This window comes from Poecile atricapillus, chromosome 2, assembly GCF_030490865.1.
Source record: "Poecile atricapillus isolate bPoeAtr1 chromosome 2, bPoeAtr1.hap1, whole genome shotgun sequence".
NCBI classification, from domain to species: domain Eukaryota; kingdom Metazoa; phylum Chordata; class Aves; order Passeriformes; family Paridae; genus Poecile; species Poecile atricapillus.
This window is the reverse complement of record NC_081250.1, coordinates 77,838,334-77,853,831: the sequence shown is the minus strand read 5'-3', so window position 1 is coordinate 77,853,831 and position 15,498 is coordinate 77,838,334. Positions and strand designations below refer to the sequence as shown.

The 15,498-nt window shown below is 36.3% G+C and overlaps 1 protein-coding gene across 3 annotated transcripts in view; it reads right to left on the bottom strand.

Annotated features, from left to right (window-relative positions):
• Positions 1–15,498, bottom strand: part of RETREG1 (reticulophagy regulator 1) — a 66,064-nt gene that overhangs the window by 22,737 nt on the left and 27,829 nt on the right. The window contains exon 1 of one of the 3 annotated variants that reach the window (XM_058830534.1): positions 531–719. The exons of the other annotated variants lie outside the window; for them this stretch is intronic. Coding sequence (XP_058686517.1) covers positions 531–565 — 35 coding nt within the window. The 5' untranslated portion in view covers positions 566–719. Of the gene's footprint in view, positions 1–530; positions 720–15,498 lie in introns of those variants that run through there. 3 annotated transcript variants of the gene reach the window in all.

Here is a 15,498-nt window from a genome sequence, read left to right as displayed (position 1 = left end):
ATGTGCTGAATCGTATTTGAGAAAACAGTATTTTTAAAATTGTTACCAAGTTTTGTATCCAATTACTTTTTTTTGTCCTGACTGTTGGTTTTATCAGCTAATTCAAATAAAAGCTGAACTACAGAAAGACAGGTATACCTCAAAGGGACACAGTGCCCACATCTCAAAGAAATGAGTTAGTGTTCTGTCAGTGACATGGCTCCAACTAAACTATTTCCATGTATGACATATTGAGGCTTTGAAAGAAAAAGTGACCAGGTAGAAACCACACAGTATTTTCTGTCTTTCAGCTTCAGTTTAAGAAGTACCTCAGAGCCGTTTCATTTACCCTCTATCAGACATTAAGACTCACACTTCCCTCCTGAGAAGGTTAGCATTAGAGGCAGAGCCCTCAAGAAGCAGAAGATTGGTTACAATGCAGAGAAAACTGATCTCAGGCTAAGCACTCAGAAACACACACAGATTAGTTACATGAAGCCTCAGTCATTGCTGCACTGCACGGGAGGGCCAGCACAAGCAAGGTACAGTACCTGTCATCTTGTCCCAGATCCTCACTGTCTGGCATTTCAGATGTAAAAGAGAATTCTCTGTCTCTCTCTACCAATCTAGATAATCCAGGCAATGATCTTCTAGTCTGTTTTATGTTTTAGGAGCCACCAGTCAGGCACCTGTGCTGCTCACTGCCAGGAAGAATGCTCCTTGCTCAGAGAGCAGATGTTTACAAGACATTCTAAGTGCTGCTGGTCTTGAATGAAGTTCAGAGCGGTCGGCTTTGATTGGCCGTGACTATAAATAAACAAGTCGTGACTCACCTCACACACTATGACAGGGTGTTTAGTAGCAAGCACAGTCAACAGCCAAAGTTTGTTTTCCTTCTGGTCACATGAGGCAGAATCACCACCCACTTACTACTTTTATTTTTCTGTTTCTACTGGAAATCTTCTTCAATATCTGCCATTTTTCTCGGGTGTAAGCAGCAACCAAAATTATGTGAAACTAAATCATTCAAACTTTAATAAAAGTTGAAGACTTAAAAATATGACAGCAAAGAGATTACTCTTAAAACTATAAACTATTAACTACAAAAAAACAATATAAACTATAAACTATTCAAATATCCTTTTTTTCCTCCCTGCAAAGCATCAGTCAAAAGCTGTCAGAAGAAGCTAAATCATTCTCCAATGTCTAAATCCACAGATTAAAAAAATCAAAAAGAACTTAGTAATTCTTTTAAATAAGGAACAGGAAGACAAGTTTTCCATAATGATTAATTGCATTGCTTTTAAATTCTTTTTCCAAGCTCATCTGCCACAACTAATCTTAGATAGGAACACCAGAACACTGTGCTGGAAGAATCCTCAAAAACTAAAGTATGATGGCAGGAGGAGGGCTTCTGCCAAAATACTTTGATTGCTTCCATGAAGGCGAATTGAATATGGATTTCCTCCTATGGCTTTTCCTCCTATTGCTGCATGCATGACAAGGATTCTGCCACATCAGCTACACCAGCTATGTCTCTATTAATTTTCAACACCCCCGCAACCTTATCTGTGGAGCTCTGTCACACAGTCCAAGACTCCAAGGATCCTGTATGTCTGTCGTTCAGCACATGGCTCAGCACTGCTCCTTCATGCAGCTTCTTTCCTTTATTGAACAGGTTGACCTGTTGCTCTTAATATATTTTCAAATCCGTATTACATCCAGAGATCTTCACATAAGAAATCTTTTTTTTTTTAGGAAGGAACCCAGCAAGATTTACACCTGCCTGTCCTTCATGAGACAGTAAGAATTGTCCTGGGGCTGTCACATGTTAAAAATAAATGGAAAAAAAATATAAGCAAAGCTGGAAAAAAGGTATGCCCTATATCTTTGATTTGCTAAGCTATATATGGTGCATTGTGAGTAATACATAATTTCTGGAAAACTGCTTAACTTTTAAAATGATGAAGAATTCTACCCTTTCTTCTTTTTTTCATATAAATTTCTTCAAAAGGACTAGTAAGATCTAAAAAAACAGGAGTAAAGTCCTCTGACAAAATCATGCAATTCAATATATAAATAAGCATTAATAAATGCCTACAACTGAGACTTTCCATGGCCACTGATATCTGTATATTCCAATGTAATCTTTCCTTCCCTTTCCTTCCCTTTCCTTCCCTTCCTTTCCCTTTCGCCTCCCTTTCCTTTTCCTTTCCTTTCCTTTCCTTTCCTTTCCTTTCCTTTCCTTTCCTTTCCTTTCCTTTCCTTTCCTTTCCTTTCCTTTCCTTTCCTTTCCTTTCCTTTCCTTTCCTTTCCTTTCCTTTCCTTTCCTTTCCTTTCCTTTCCTTTCCTTTCCTTTCCTTTCCTTTCCTTTCCTTTCCTTTCCCCTTTTTCTTCTGATAGTAATAGATGAAATAATTATGAATTGAATTTCTTCAAGCTTACCCTGAAACAACAGAGCTGCTAAATTCAAAAATCTTAATTAATGAAAATGATTCTGTGCAACAGTTTCACCTTCAGATCAAAGTTGTGATGTCTTCTAATTAGGAAATGAAGCAAAAGAAATAACTGAAATCTGCCAACACATCGGAGCATCATTCAGAATTTAAGTGCAGCATCAAAAATGAAAGCAAACAAAACTGAACTCATTATGCAAATTGGGCTGCTTTAGTTTCCATGCACTGCAACATACTCTTACACAACCACATACATTTCCTATGTCAAATGCTTTTTTACAAAATATTCCATTTTAATGCATTTGATGATCGCACTCAGAAGCTGAAAAGCTTTCAGTATCATGTCTATCCCTGTATTTCAGCCTTGGAACTTGATGTACTCCAAACTCTTCAAGTGCAGCTTTGGACTGTTCATTTTTGGGTCACACTCTGTACAGAGCTTATTGCTACAGCAGAAAAACTGTTTACTTTTACGATTCCTTACAACTCTTCCCAGCCCTCACTGAGGCAAGGAGTATAATATCACCTTATTTACTTATTCATAAGGAAGACCTGAAAAAATTAGGTTCAAAACTGTCTGCTAAATGAGCACCTATCTAAATGTCAAGGACCTGTTAGCTTGGAATTAGAACATTTATAAAACACTTCAATACTCAAAGACTAGTTTCTACTGGTATCACTGCTCATCAATTTTGAAAATCATACTTGAAAACAGCATGAGTGCATAACTAGTGGAACTGCAATCACACTGAAGTATTTTACTTGGTATCACAAGGAAGACAATCTAGAAAAATCATCTCATTTTTTTGAACAAAGTTCTTCTGTACTCAAGGGAATTATAATTTGTATTGGCCCATCTGGAGGTTTCCTGCAGATCAGGTTCCAGATTACTTCACATGAGATGGAATGACCTCTCCAAGAACACTTTGGTGGAACAGCAGCAGGTAAACAGAAATACTGTACTGAATCAGGCCAAAGGGCTTTGGCATCTTCTGCAGTATCCAAAAAGGAACAGCCAAGGAAAAAAAAACATTGATGCCTTCTATAGATAGTCTTCCAGACTCCACCTTGTGGAGATTTAGCCAGCAGTGATGTCTATTTTTTAGCTCTGAATGGATTTCCATCCTATGATAACACCTATACATCTTGTGGCAAGGGCATCTGCAGCTTAACTGCATACTGTTTGGGAACAAAAAAGCAGCCAAACCCCACCCAATATTCTTTGCTGTAGCCACTTCAAGTGGTTTCCAAGAAGTCTTATACTGGAACAGTCAGATGACAGTTAACTCTCTTTAGCTTTTCACAGTGACTTATTGTTTTTGCAGACCATTATAATTTGGGGTTTTTTTGACAGGACCACAAAATTGAAAGATGAAGCTGTTTAGAACCATTTCTTATCATTGCTAAAAATCAATTTTAAACTTTTCCGATATGGAAAACTCAAAGTGACTAAAAATGACAGAATGAAGAAGGAAAGTCTTTTCCTACCCATGTTATTTTTCAAGGAGATTCTTATTGCCTTGCTTAGTTGCAGATAAGCACTGCACTGGACCTGTGTCACTCTTCTCTGTCCTTCTAAGTTCCTTCTTGGTACTTTTGAGGCCTCAACTCACATGAATAATCCATGCTTCTCTGAGCAACTTCTTTGTCTGAGCTGCTACATTCCAGTTTTACCATGTCTCACTTCTTGCAGCATTTTCTGAAATTTTCCCTCCCCTTGGCTCTGTCGGTTCTTCCCTTCTACCTTACAATGAATTCCTCTCCTTGTGCTATTACTTCTGAAAGGAAAATGGAAGCCCTTGGTTCTGTAATCAAGAGGAAGAGGATTCTATCTACAATGTCATCCTCTTGGTCAGCTCATTCAGCTTTAAAAGCCCTATTTTGCTCACCTATTTCATACATATAAGCTCTTGCATGCCCTCAAACATCCTCACTATTCTTTTGCAAATTCTTCCTGTGTTTACCATAACCAATTTAAGTCATGAGAGACCAGAAATAAAGTTATTTCCAGTGAGAGCATGCAATTATTTATACATTTTGACCTCTTTTCTAAGTTGTTCGTCATGCTGTCATTACCACATTTTTACACAGAGCTTTCCAGAGTACCTGATCTTCTTTATGTTATTTGGATAACTTCAAGAATAAATTATTCTTACTTCTGCTTCTCTCCATTATTCTGTTTTCAACTAAGCTGACCTCTCCTAGACCTTTCTGAAAACCTCCTTGAGAGCTGTTGAGTTACAGCTCTTTACTGTCAGGTATGAAGACACCCCAAAAATATGTGCTGGTCTGCACATATTTCAGCAATTTGAAGGCCATGACAAATTTTCCCGTATTTTCAACCAATATTTGCTAAAGTTTATGGTACCGATTCTTTCTATGTAAAGCTGACTTCAAACTGCAAATACTTATTACATCTACTTAACTTCAAGGTCTCTCCATACACTGTTAGACATACAGAGGAGGCTGATTTTAAAAGAGAGCAAACCTTTCATACAAGCATAAATGAAAAATCCTCAAAATGGACCTGCTGAACACGCTCAGTTCTTTGCTGGGGTATTATACCAGGCATAACCACAAGCAGTAATCAGTGTTCTAAAAAAGATGAAGACACTTATTATACACAAAACATAGTCTGGTATTTAGCTGTATGAAGGTTTAGGATTGGAAAAAAAAATAAAAAGAAAAAAAAATCTTTCAACAGTCAAAGACTAATAAAAGCAAAGGAAAAAAGTGCTCAAGAATTTTTTTTTTTCTTCATAGAATTCTGCATGTTATGCAGGAGTCTTATTTGTACCTGGATGAAATAATTAATTGTTAAACATTTTTAAGATGACAAGCTGCATTTTCAGGAAAAAACACCCCAAACAAACAGCATTCCGTTTTGACAAAAAAAAGAAGAGTAGTGCAACATCCAAAAAGCTACACAAGATACCACATGCAAGAAATATTCACTGGGCAGAACAAAGCGTATGAGTATGTATTTTTAGAAAGTCATAAAAAATTGAGTATGAAAGCAGACTGACTATCAACAGATACCAAAACCTGATTTGTATCAGCAACAATGAATTGTCATTATGAGGTTTTAGTGTTTCTCACAAAGCCCGCATAATAATGCTCCCTGGTGCATGACAGTATTTCCAGATTTCAAACACAAGCAGAAAGAGGAATTAAAGGAAATAAGAGACACTTCAACTGCAGTTTTAAAAGCCGATTATTACATTTTATTCACATGAACATTGCAAATCTTGTTCTTCACAAATATGACAGATCATGCTGGATTGGTGTGACAAACAGAGAGGAGCTGGAGACAGAAAGGTAGATCTTACCACTAAGGGTGAAAAATCTCAACTGCTCTGTGACTTTTTGGCCATGGAATCTTGTTAAACAGCTATAAAAGAAACAAACATTTGGAGGCAAAAAAAAAAAAAAAGACTAAACAAAAGACACAAACCCTCTTAGGAACGATCTCAACCATCTCTAAAGATAAGTGAATACATTTTTCAAAATTTTCAAGTAACCTTTTACATATTGTTTCATTAAATGATTTGATTTATTATACCACATTTCTACAAAGATACTAGTTCATCTCATGATCTGTAATTCAGTCAAAGCACATGAAAATCATAAAAATGCATTTTTTTTCCTAGGCATACATGCTACTCAAGATTCTGAAACCTGCTCATCTTCCTGTCTCTTGGTTTGTAGCACTCTGAATCTGTTTCTTCTCAGCAGTTGTTTTCTTTTCCTACTGACAAAAAGATTAACTACGTGAAAAGCAAACCATACAGCAAGATACTAAGCCCACATACTGAGAGCACCTATGTCTAAAAGATGTTGCTGGTATGCTCACAGTTTGCTTAGATTACTTCACCATTACTTCAGTGCTGCAATCATCCTATGAACATGAGGATAGGAGCCAGTTCATATAAAATGAATTACCTAATCATATAATTTCTTCTTAGGTGCAGCATAAGAAAATCTCTCCAGAGAGGGATTACTGCAATTGCAATCCAAAACTAGATCTAAGTCCATGTCACTAGATCTGAATTAAACCTTAGAAGCTTAAGGATGAATAACTGCAGGACTTCAAGTACATTATAATGTAAGCACAGCACACAGTTATATATCATTCATCATTTTCACTGACAACAACCCAATCTTCCAACCCAGCACAAAGAGCCGAAGTTTTGATTAATACTCAGAATTGTTAGACAAACGTTTTCATAGTAGGTATAATTAATTTTGATTCCTTAAGCTCCACAACCCTTTTCAATGCCTGTATAATGGAAGTGAAACAGACGACTAAATGACTGCAAATTTATCAACTTATCTATTTCTTTGCTTATTTTGTGACAACAGATGAACTCCACTGTTTACATGTCCAATAGTAAAATTACAAACATATTCTCTCCCTTTAAAAAGAGCTTTTTTTCATTAGAATTGTCTTTCTTCAGTCTCAGTGAGGAAGCTTATAAAACTGTGCAGCTGCGGCAAAAGAAAAGATTAAATTGTCACTAACATGACTCAGTTTCAAAGCCTTATTTTCATATGATGGAGAAACTGGTAATCTGTGCTATATCTGTATGCTACTTTCCAACTCTAACACTTGTAACAGCAAGTTAGAAATTCTGATATACTGTAAGAAAAACAGTAACATGTACATTTATATAAGCAAAGCTTAAAATATTTAAAAACTAAAGTCAGGGAGAAAATGTCAGAATGCATTCCACTTTAGAAGGCACTTATTTGTGTACACTGATCAATTGGCTGGTTTAAAAAAAATACAGGAACCTGTCACCACAGTTCACATTACGTTTTGACCTCACATGCTAGCCCTACCAGCTCGAGAGAAAGCAGATATAGACTTCTTAAATTCTAACACCAAAACTTAAAAAAAATAGTTCTATATAGTATCACTTGTGACAACATGGAAGGGTAAGATAGGTAATAATGAGAAGCTGCAGCTGTAAGAAATGCATTATATAAAGCAACAGTATATTTCACACAATGGTAATTCATACACATACACAATTAGAAGCTGGGTAAAATGGTTAATTCTGAGTGCACTGATTAAAACATCTAACTTTATCCTGCAGTGACTGGGTAAACCAATTTCTTCAGAATTCTCTAAAGTGAATACTTCTCAAACCCAATCATTCTGCTCTTCTAATATCCAGCCCTCTGTGAAACATCTGCAAATTTAAAGCAATGGGAGGCCAATGTAACACCACACAGCTCCATGGAAAAGGCAAAGGGACAGCCAAGACTGCAAGAGAGAACTCAGCACTCTCCTGCAACCACACCTACCCCCAAAAACTACAGTCAAATGGCGCCTGGGCTAGTAGAAGTCAAGAAGGTTCAGACAAGGGATGATGATCAATGAGGACCTGCAGCTTAACCCGTTTGTCAGCAAGGGCACCTGCTGAGTTGTGACTGAGTTGTGAGGAATCCCCTGAGCTGGCCAGGCGAGCACTGCCAGAGCACTTGGCCAGAAGGGCAGAGCACCCGATAACCTTCACCCTGCCTGGAGAGGATGACAGGACGCATGACAATTCACTGAGGGGCTGAGGAACTGCTGGGAAGACAAAACTAACTTCACTTAGCTAGGCTTTTGTCCCAAAGACAAATTTGCCATTCCCTACTCCTGTACTATTAATTTTTGTTTAAAATCAGTGCATTTCATAAGGTCATTTAGAACACAGGTATGGACCACTTGCATTGTACAGCATGACAGCCGCTCCTGTCATCACTACAACTTCCTTTTCCCTCATTTTTAAATGGACATCAAACAATGTATAAAGAATCCTTTTTATTAAGCTGTATGAAATACATTTTTAAAGCACAATTTGCTGCTAGGAGACTGAAAAATTAAGCTTTCAATTTAGAAGTTACTTATATATAAATTCTTACATATCTATATAAATCTGTAAAACACACAATATTTTATTACAGTTTTTTCTGTTTCCTTTAGAATCTTGAATAAAGATCATTGAACTCATATCCCTGGATGTTCCTATAAATGTTCCTATAAAGAAGGGAAGTAGGAGGGTGGGAAAAAATCCTCTCTACTCAGACTTTTACTTTAATTCAGTAAGGTGTTTTTTTCATATTAAAAAACCCAACAAACAACAACAAAAAAACTTTAAACAAACAAACAAACAAACAAACAAACAAAAAACCAAAAAAAACCCCACCCTCCTAAATCCAAAACAAAATAAACCCACCAAAAAAAAAATCCCCAAAATAATTTATTTGGGAAACATTCAGAGCACTTTAAATACATAATTTTTCAACTGCTTTTAAGGTAATCTGCAGTGCTTTTCACCTCCTTTCAGTGACTACAAAAGCCCTAAAAGACTAATTTCCATCTGCCAAAATTATTCATTACCAAAAAAAAAAAAATCCTCTTCAGTATGTTTTGAGTTTGATTACTGATTGAAGAAACAAGTATTTTCCAAGGTACATCTGCAAGGATTTTAAGCAAAGTATTTGAAACTTTAACAAAAAAGTTCTACCTATGTGCTGTTTTCAGAAACTTCTATTTCTGCGTATCATTATATTGAGTTTCTAGCTGAATTCCCACACTTTGAGACTTCAATTATAATAAAAAATATCTGATTCAGCTAACCAGTTAGGAAAGAAGTTGTCAAAGGTACACAATCTAAGAAAGTGGTCTGCTTATGGCAAACACAATGGAGTCAGCTTGTTCTTGCACAGCTCTGATATGAGAACTCCATACAGTAATTTTTCAGACACATCTCAGTTTGTGTTCTACAGCAAGCTTCATGTATTTAGAACAGTATGTTTTTAAAGATCAGACGTGAAAACCTCAGATATTGTTGCTCTGATTAATTATATTACTCTGATCTCATGCCTAAATGCATAAATGTGTGGTGTTAAGGTACACACTGACCTTACAACTCCCTTGGAATGTGGTGGTAGCAACAGACACTCCATCTAAAATTGAGCAACAGCTATCTCACGTGCCCTTCTCAGATTTCTGAGAGTTTAACATTTATATACAATTTACATAAAAATGCAGATATAAATAGCTATATTTATTTCAGTCTCACTTAACTGAATAAAATATCAATGCTTGTATTACCAGGACCAGCTAGACTGAGTCTGCTAAAGGCCCATCTAGCCCTGTGCCCTGTCTTTAACGCTTGCCAAAACCAAATACCTGGGAATACCTAAGCAACAGAATAAAAATATGGAAAAATACATAATGATAGCTCCATAAACTACAACAGAGCTTTCAACAATTGGGGACTTCCAAAGTCAGAGATGGTGATTTTTTTATTTAAAAGCCTTCAATTAAGTTTCTTTAAAAAAACTGTCCTGAAATTTTAAGTCCATCTATACTTCTAATATTCACAACATTCATGTGTCAAGGATTTCTGAAACTTATTACATATTTTTATTTTTTCTCAGCTCTCTGCCTGCTATTTTGATGCCTCCTCATTCCAAAAGTGTGAGAGAGAAGGTATGTCCTGTGTGGTATTTTGAGACATCTCTATTGTATTTCTCTTTAATTATTCATTATCTCTTTTCAAAAATCCTACCTCATTTACTTGTTCTTTATAAGGAAATAGTTCTGTGTATTTGGTTTACCTTGTTTCTGTGCTCTGGATCATTTTTTTTCTCCTCTGCAGTTTTCTGGAAGATAGTAGATCAGTCCCACACAAAATATTCAGGATTTGGACATACAATAGTTTTATGAGAGTGGCATGTGACTGTAATCACTTTTTCCCTGCATGTCTTTTTTACTGATACTGAACAGTAGATTTAATCTGTTGTTCCATGCTGGTTTTGTGAGACCATATTCATTCTTATCAGTGGTTACAGTCATGTTCAGACACTATTATTTTATATGTGAATTTAGTACTGGCATTTTGGCATAACTTCACAGTTACCTACGCTGAATTTCAGATGCTATTTTACTGAGAAAGAATCCTGTAAGGATTTTCTGAAATTCTTCATAGGTGGTCTTTGTCTTAATTTTCTTGAATAATTTGGTACCTGGCCATCCCACTACTCACTGCCTTTTCAAATCTCTTATGAGTACATTTGCCAGAATTGTTCCAGCACAAATAGCAGATATTTTTTTATTCACTGTGAAATTCTCTTAAACATTACCTCTCACTATGAACTGACCTACAGTAACCTCAATGGCCACAACTACATCAGTGATCTATTAATCATACTACTAATCCAAGCACTTGTTATAAAAAGGCTGAACTTCTGGAAGAGGAGCTAGGGAAAATCTAAGCTAGGGGAAGGAAATGTGTGTCACATGGTGCAGTGGCCATAAAATACAGATTGACTTGGGAGAACATGGCTTTGCGCTACAGCAGATATTTATCTCTGAAATTTTTAATTAAACTGGTCACCTTAATATGTCAGATCATCTGTATTCACTGAGTGTGGAAACTTGCAGAACATGCAGAATATGAGCATATGTTACTTTCTGTTTCCCATAAAATAAGCTAAAATACTTATAGCTGTCTAGAATTTATCTTCCATGTTATTTAGACTCTAAAACATCTGGAATATTAATTAAAAATATTTAAACAATTAAATATATTTTACTAAGTAAACATGCAACATCTCTTCTGTCAATAAGAAATAAGAGAATAAAAGGAGACTTGGAAGGCATACCATGAAGTTTGTTTCAAAACAGCTGAGCTGTTTTACTCAACTGTGTGCTGAAACACCTAAAAGAATATAATATGTTATTCTGCTGATAGGCTCACATGCTTCAATAAAACTGTGCCAGGACATTCCTTACTAAATTAGTGACTAATCAGATGCTGGGCTGGGAAGCACACCCTCACATGCTACAACCACCCAGCCGTCTGCAGCATTAAAAAAAAAAAAATCAAAAAAACCCCGACTACAACTATATGTTCTTGTGTCCCCTATAAATAATTTCCATCATGCGTTTTGTAATCTAATGCTTGCATTTGGCAAACCAGATGCAATTAAAGGTCAAAACCTGACTACTATAGAAAGAACCTGACTACTCAACTTCTGATCTTTTGACTATCACCCTCCTAAATATTCTAAGCAAGGATGTCCTCTTCCCTCCATGTCAATAACTAGTATATATTTCTAAATAGCTTGTTTTATTGATCACAAATGTTTCTTGCCTCTTTTATCAAGTTCTCAAATTAATCAAAATTGCTTGCTTCTTTTTCTTACTTATTACCCTCAGATTTCCATTACCCTTTAAAAATTGTTTAGAATTTGAAAACTTGACAGAAATTAACTCAATAGGCTGTTGGGAGACAGCCAATATATTGAGCCTATTTTGTTGTTTGTGCAAAACAAGCCCTACTCTTCTCAAAACAATAAATAGCAAAAGCAGCATTTCTGCCTACAGGAAACAGTTAATACAGGCCAATATTAAAAGAGGATAAAAGCTACTTGTATTTGCAGGAGAAAAACATCTTCACATGTTTAGCATAAGCCATTCCATTCGCTTTTCATGCAGTCTTTAGTGATAATATAAAAATACAGAATATGGTTAAGCTTGCTACCTATTTTCACGGAGTTTTTAATCAATCATCATTAGACTTACATTTAAGAAAAGCCATTCCAAAATGAAAATGTCCAATTTTCTTCTTAATCCTAAAAGGAGTATCTCTATTTAAGGTAACACTGGGGGCTCCCTGAATGCTATAGTTTATAAATACCCTTTAAGATGACAAGTCAAATGACCTCAGGATTGCCAGTTATCTCTCACAGTTGTTCAACTGTTAAAATGGAAAGTGGTAAGAATAGAATAAAAACACCAATGGCAAAAATATTACATGTGCAATGGAACAAACATGGCACACAGGACATGACCATTTTAACATTACCCTTTTTGCTTAAATTTACCCTTTGAAAAGGTCAGCTTTGTGAAGTTCTCTCCTGATTAGCAATTGGAGGTCTGTCATTCCATTCACACTCTTACACTCATCAAAAATGCAGTCATCCTTTACTTATGATGTGTCTGGTACTTGTTGCAACAATATTCTGCTAATTTAGGCACTAATTTGATGTAACCCATCTAATTCTGTAAAACGTACATTTTAGAATACATAAAAAATGTGGAAAATAGCAACATTACATTTGCAAGCAAAAGAAATCTCTGAGGCAGGCAAACATATCCAGCAGCTCTGTGGCAATCAGACAGGCTGCTTCCGGACTAGGCAATAATTACATTTATTTTATGGTGTAAACTACAAATGGTTAGAAAAAAGATTTCAGGTGTATGTCAGGCTTCTGGCCTCTTTAGCAAGGCTTGGTATCTTGGTACTCTAAAAAAAGTCCTATTGCCTGTTAACCAATTCAAATTTAAAACAATGTGCAGCTAAGATCTGACTGTCTAGATATCTTACTACATCTGCCTAAGCTCTTTGAAGTGTCTGAACTAGAAAAGATAGCCTTGCTAACTTGGAGAATTGCCCTAGAAAACAGATATCATTTACAAAGAATTGACTTTTCCCAGTTTATTCTGTCTACAAAGCCTTGGAATACAGTATCTCCACTTGAAAATAAGGAATTCAAGATTGCAGTCCAGTCAGTTACGTAGTGCCAGCTCTGCTGTATTGATATGAAGCTACTTCTTGCATAGTCACAACTACAAATTGCAAGACACATGGATTTGAACCAAAAATAAGAAAATCACAGGATACAGAGTACTTGTTAAAAATCTTTTTGGATTAGGGATAAATATTCAGGGTGAGACCTGACAGAAGCAGTGACCAGTTGTTCTGTTCAAAATGATGTGACTGAATCCAAGTCATGTCCTTTCCCTGTTTGACCCAGCTGGGAAGGCTGTTGCCACCCTTCAAGAGGCAGTTCTTGTAACTTGAACCTAGTAAGTTCAACATATGAGTTTTTGGCTGACATTTTGTAAGACTATGTCCAAGCCTCTTGGATCCTGCAAATGGAAGAATCTTTATTTAAGATATGAGGGGTCTTTGTCACTTTCTACCACATACACTCGATTCCAAGTTTCACTTTCTTATTGACAAAGTACCCGTCAATCACATCCCTGGACAGGTTTTCCTGTAATGCTCTTTAGGCTGGCAGCCAAATTACAAGTGTATCCTTCTACACCCTGCTGCTGAGGCATTCTATTTATAATAACAATTTGTAAATAGAAACAAGCAAAAAAAACCCAAACCAAACAAAAAAAAAACCCAAAACCCAAAGCAAAGTATTTATACTGAAAGTGCAGTAGTATTTAGAATTGACAATATGCAAGTATGCCTGCCAGTACTGACAATTTCCAAGCAGCTTTGAAAGGAAAATAGGGAAAAAATACGAGATGCTATGGTTAGCATGAAAAAGCTGATCTGCTCAAGAAAAGCCAGAAAACAATGCTTCATTAGATTCATGAGGTAACCAGATATTGCCCCATTAATTAATTTGATACTCTCTGTGGGGATGTTGCACTCCACAACAAGATTAATTGCTTGCTTCACAAGGGGTCTCTGAAAACAGAAAAAGTAATTGGAGATGGATGGTACCAGCACAATTCCTCTGCACTTTTTCAGATAGATTTTCTCTACAGAGATGTTCACAGGCTTAAGTCAACCAATGAAGGTGGGACAGGCAAGTATTTTAAGAGAAGCTTGTAGCTTTCATTGTATGACCGAAGTGTGGCTCACATCTCAAAATAGAAGAGAGTATGGTTTGTTTTCCCTGTAATTAAGATTTTTAAAGCTTTAGCTCAGTTGGTAAAAAATACTGGTGTCAATATTGCTGTATAAGTAAGAAATATTAAAGTATTAAAAATTGAAGGGCACCTCCAAACTCCCTTGCTGAAAGCTGGGAAAACTTGGCAAACAGCAGGCAGCCACACTGTACAAGTCTGCAAATTCAAATGCAGCACCTGCCATACTTGCTCTTGTCTAAGATGGAAGAGTAGATCTGAGCACCCCTTACTGAGAAAGTGCAAAGCTGAGAGAGGGACAAGTGCCATGGGAGAGGTTCAGAGCAACACGAACTGTTTTATCAATTTTCTCCTTGTGAATCCCTGGTTCATTTCTCCACTCACCTCCCTCTGTACAATTTTCTGTACTTGCTTTATAACTTTCCTTTCAACTCCATCAGCTTTAAGAAGTTCAAGTGCTAGAAAAAAGCTGAACTAAAACAAAAACCCAAATACCTTCAATTCTAAGTATCTTCTACCTAGTGTTTGGTTAGTGCTGTGATCAAAATAAACATTCTACCATTACAATAAACACAGTGACAAAAAAGAAAAAGACATGAGAAAGCTGAGATGATGGCAGGAGAGGTTGCATTTTTTCCCCAGTGATGACAATACGGGTGGCACATGACATGCCAGTGAGCATGTCAGAACTGGGTCAACTCAGAATTAGCAGCTCTTAGGTTGTTCACAACGGGCAAATCCACCTTCCTGTGCTCACAGGCTCACAGACACTTTTAACAGAACTGCATTTCAGACAACGTAGACCAGAAGCAAAACTCTCACAAATAACTAAACAGTGACTGCAGCTCCATACTTAAATTATCAAACATGGAATGGAGCTGGCTTTACTAAATGTTGAAAATTGCTGAAGAAAAAATGCACTATCTTTAAACAAAAAATGACAAACAAAGGCTGTATATCCATCCACCCATCACCACAGACTATGATTATACTTTCCAACTCAGTATAGCATTTAATTTTTTACCAATGTGTAACAAAGGAAATTAATTACTGAGCCACTTTGGCACAGGATGCAGCACACCCTGTAGTTTGCACAGACTGCACTTATGTCATGTATTTATTTCACATATTTAATCATGGATGCACTGATTTAACTTGAATAAAGTATTCAAAAAATTAAAAAAGAAGTATTTCAAACTTAGTTTATTTAAGTATAGTAAATATACACATCCCACATTGCCCAGATGAACTTTTTTTTCCAGCATGGAGGCAAACTGGTAAAATCACAGAATCATTTAGGTTGGAAAAGGCTTTCAGGATCATCCAGTCCAACCACAATGCTAGGTATAAGGATCTTTTGAAGCCTCCACATGAAATTGGCTTGAGTTC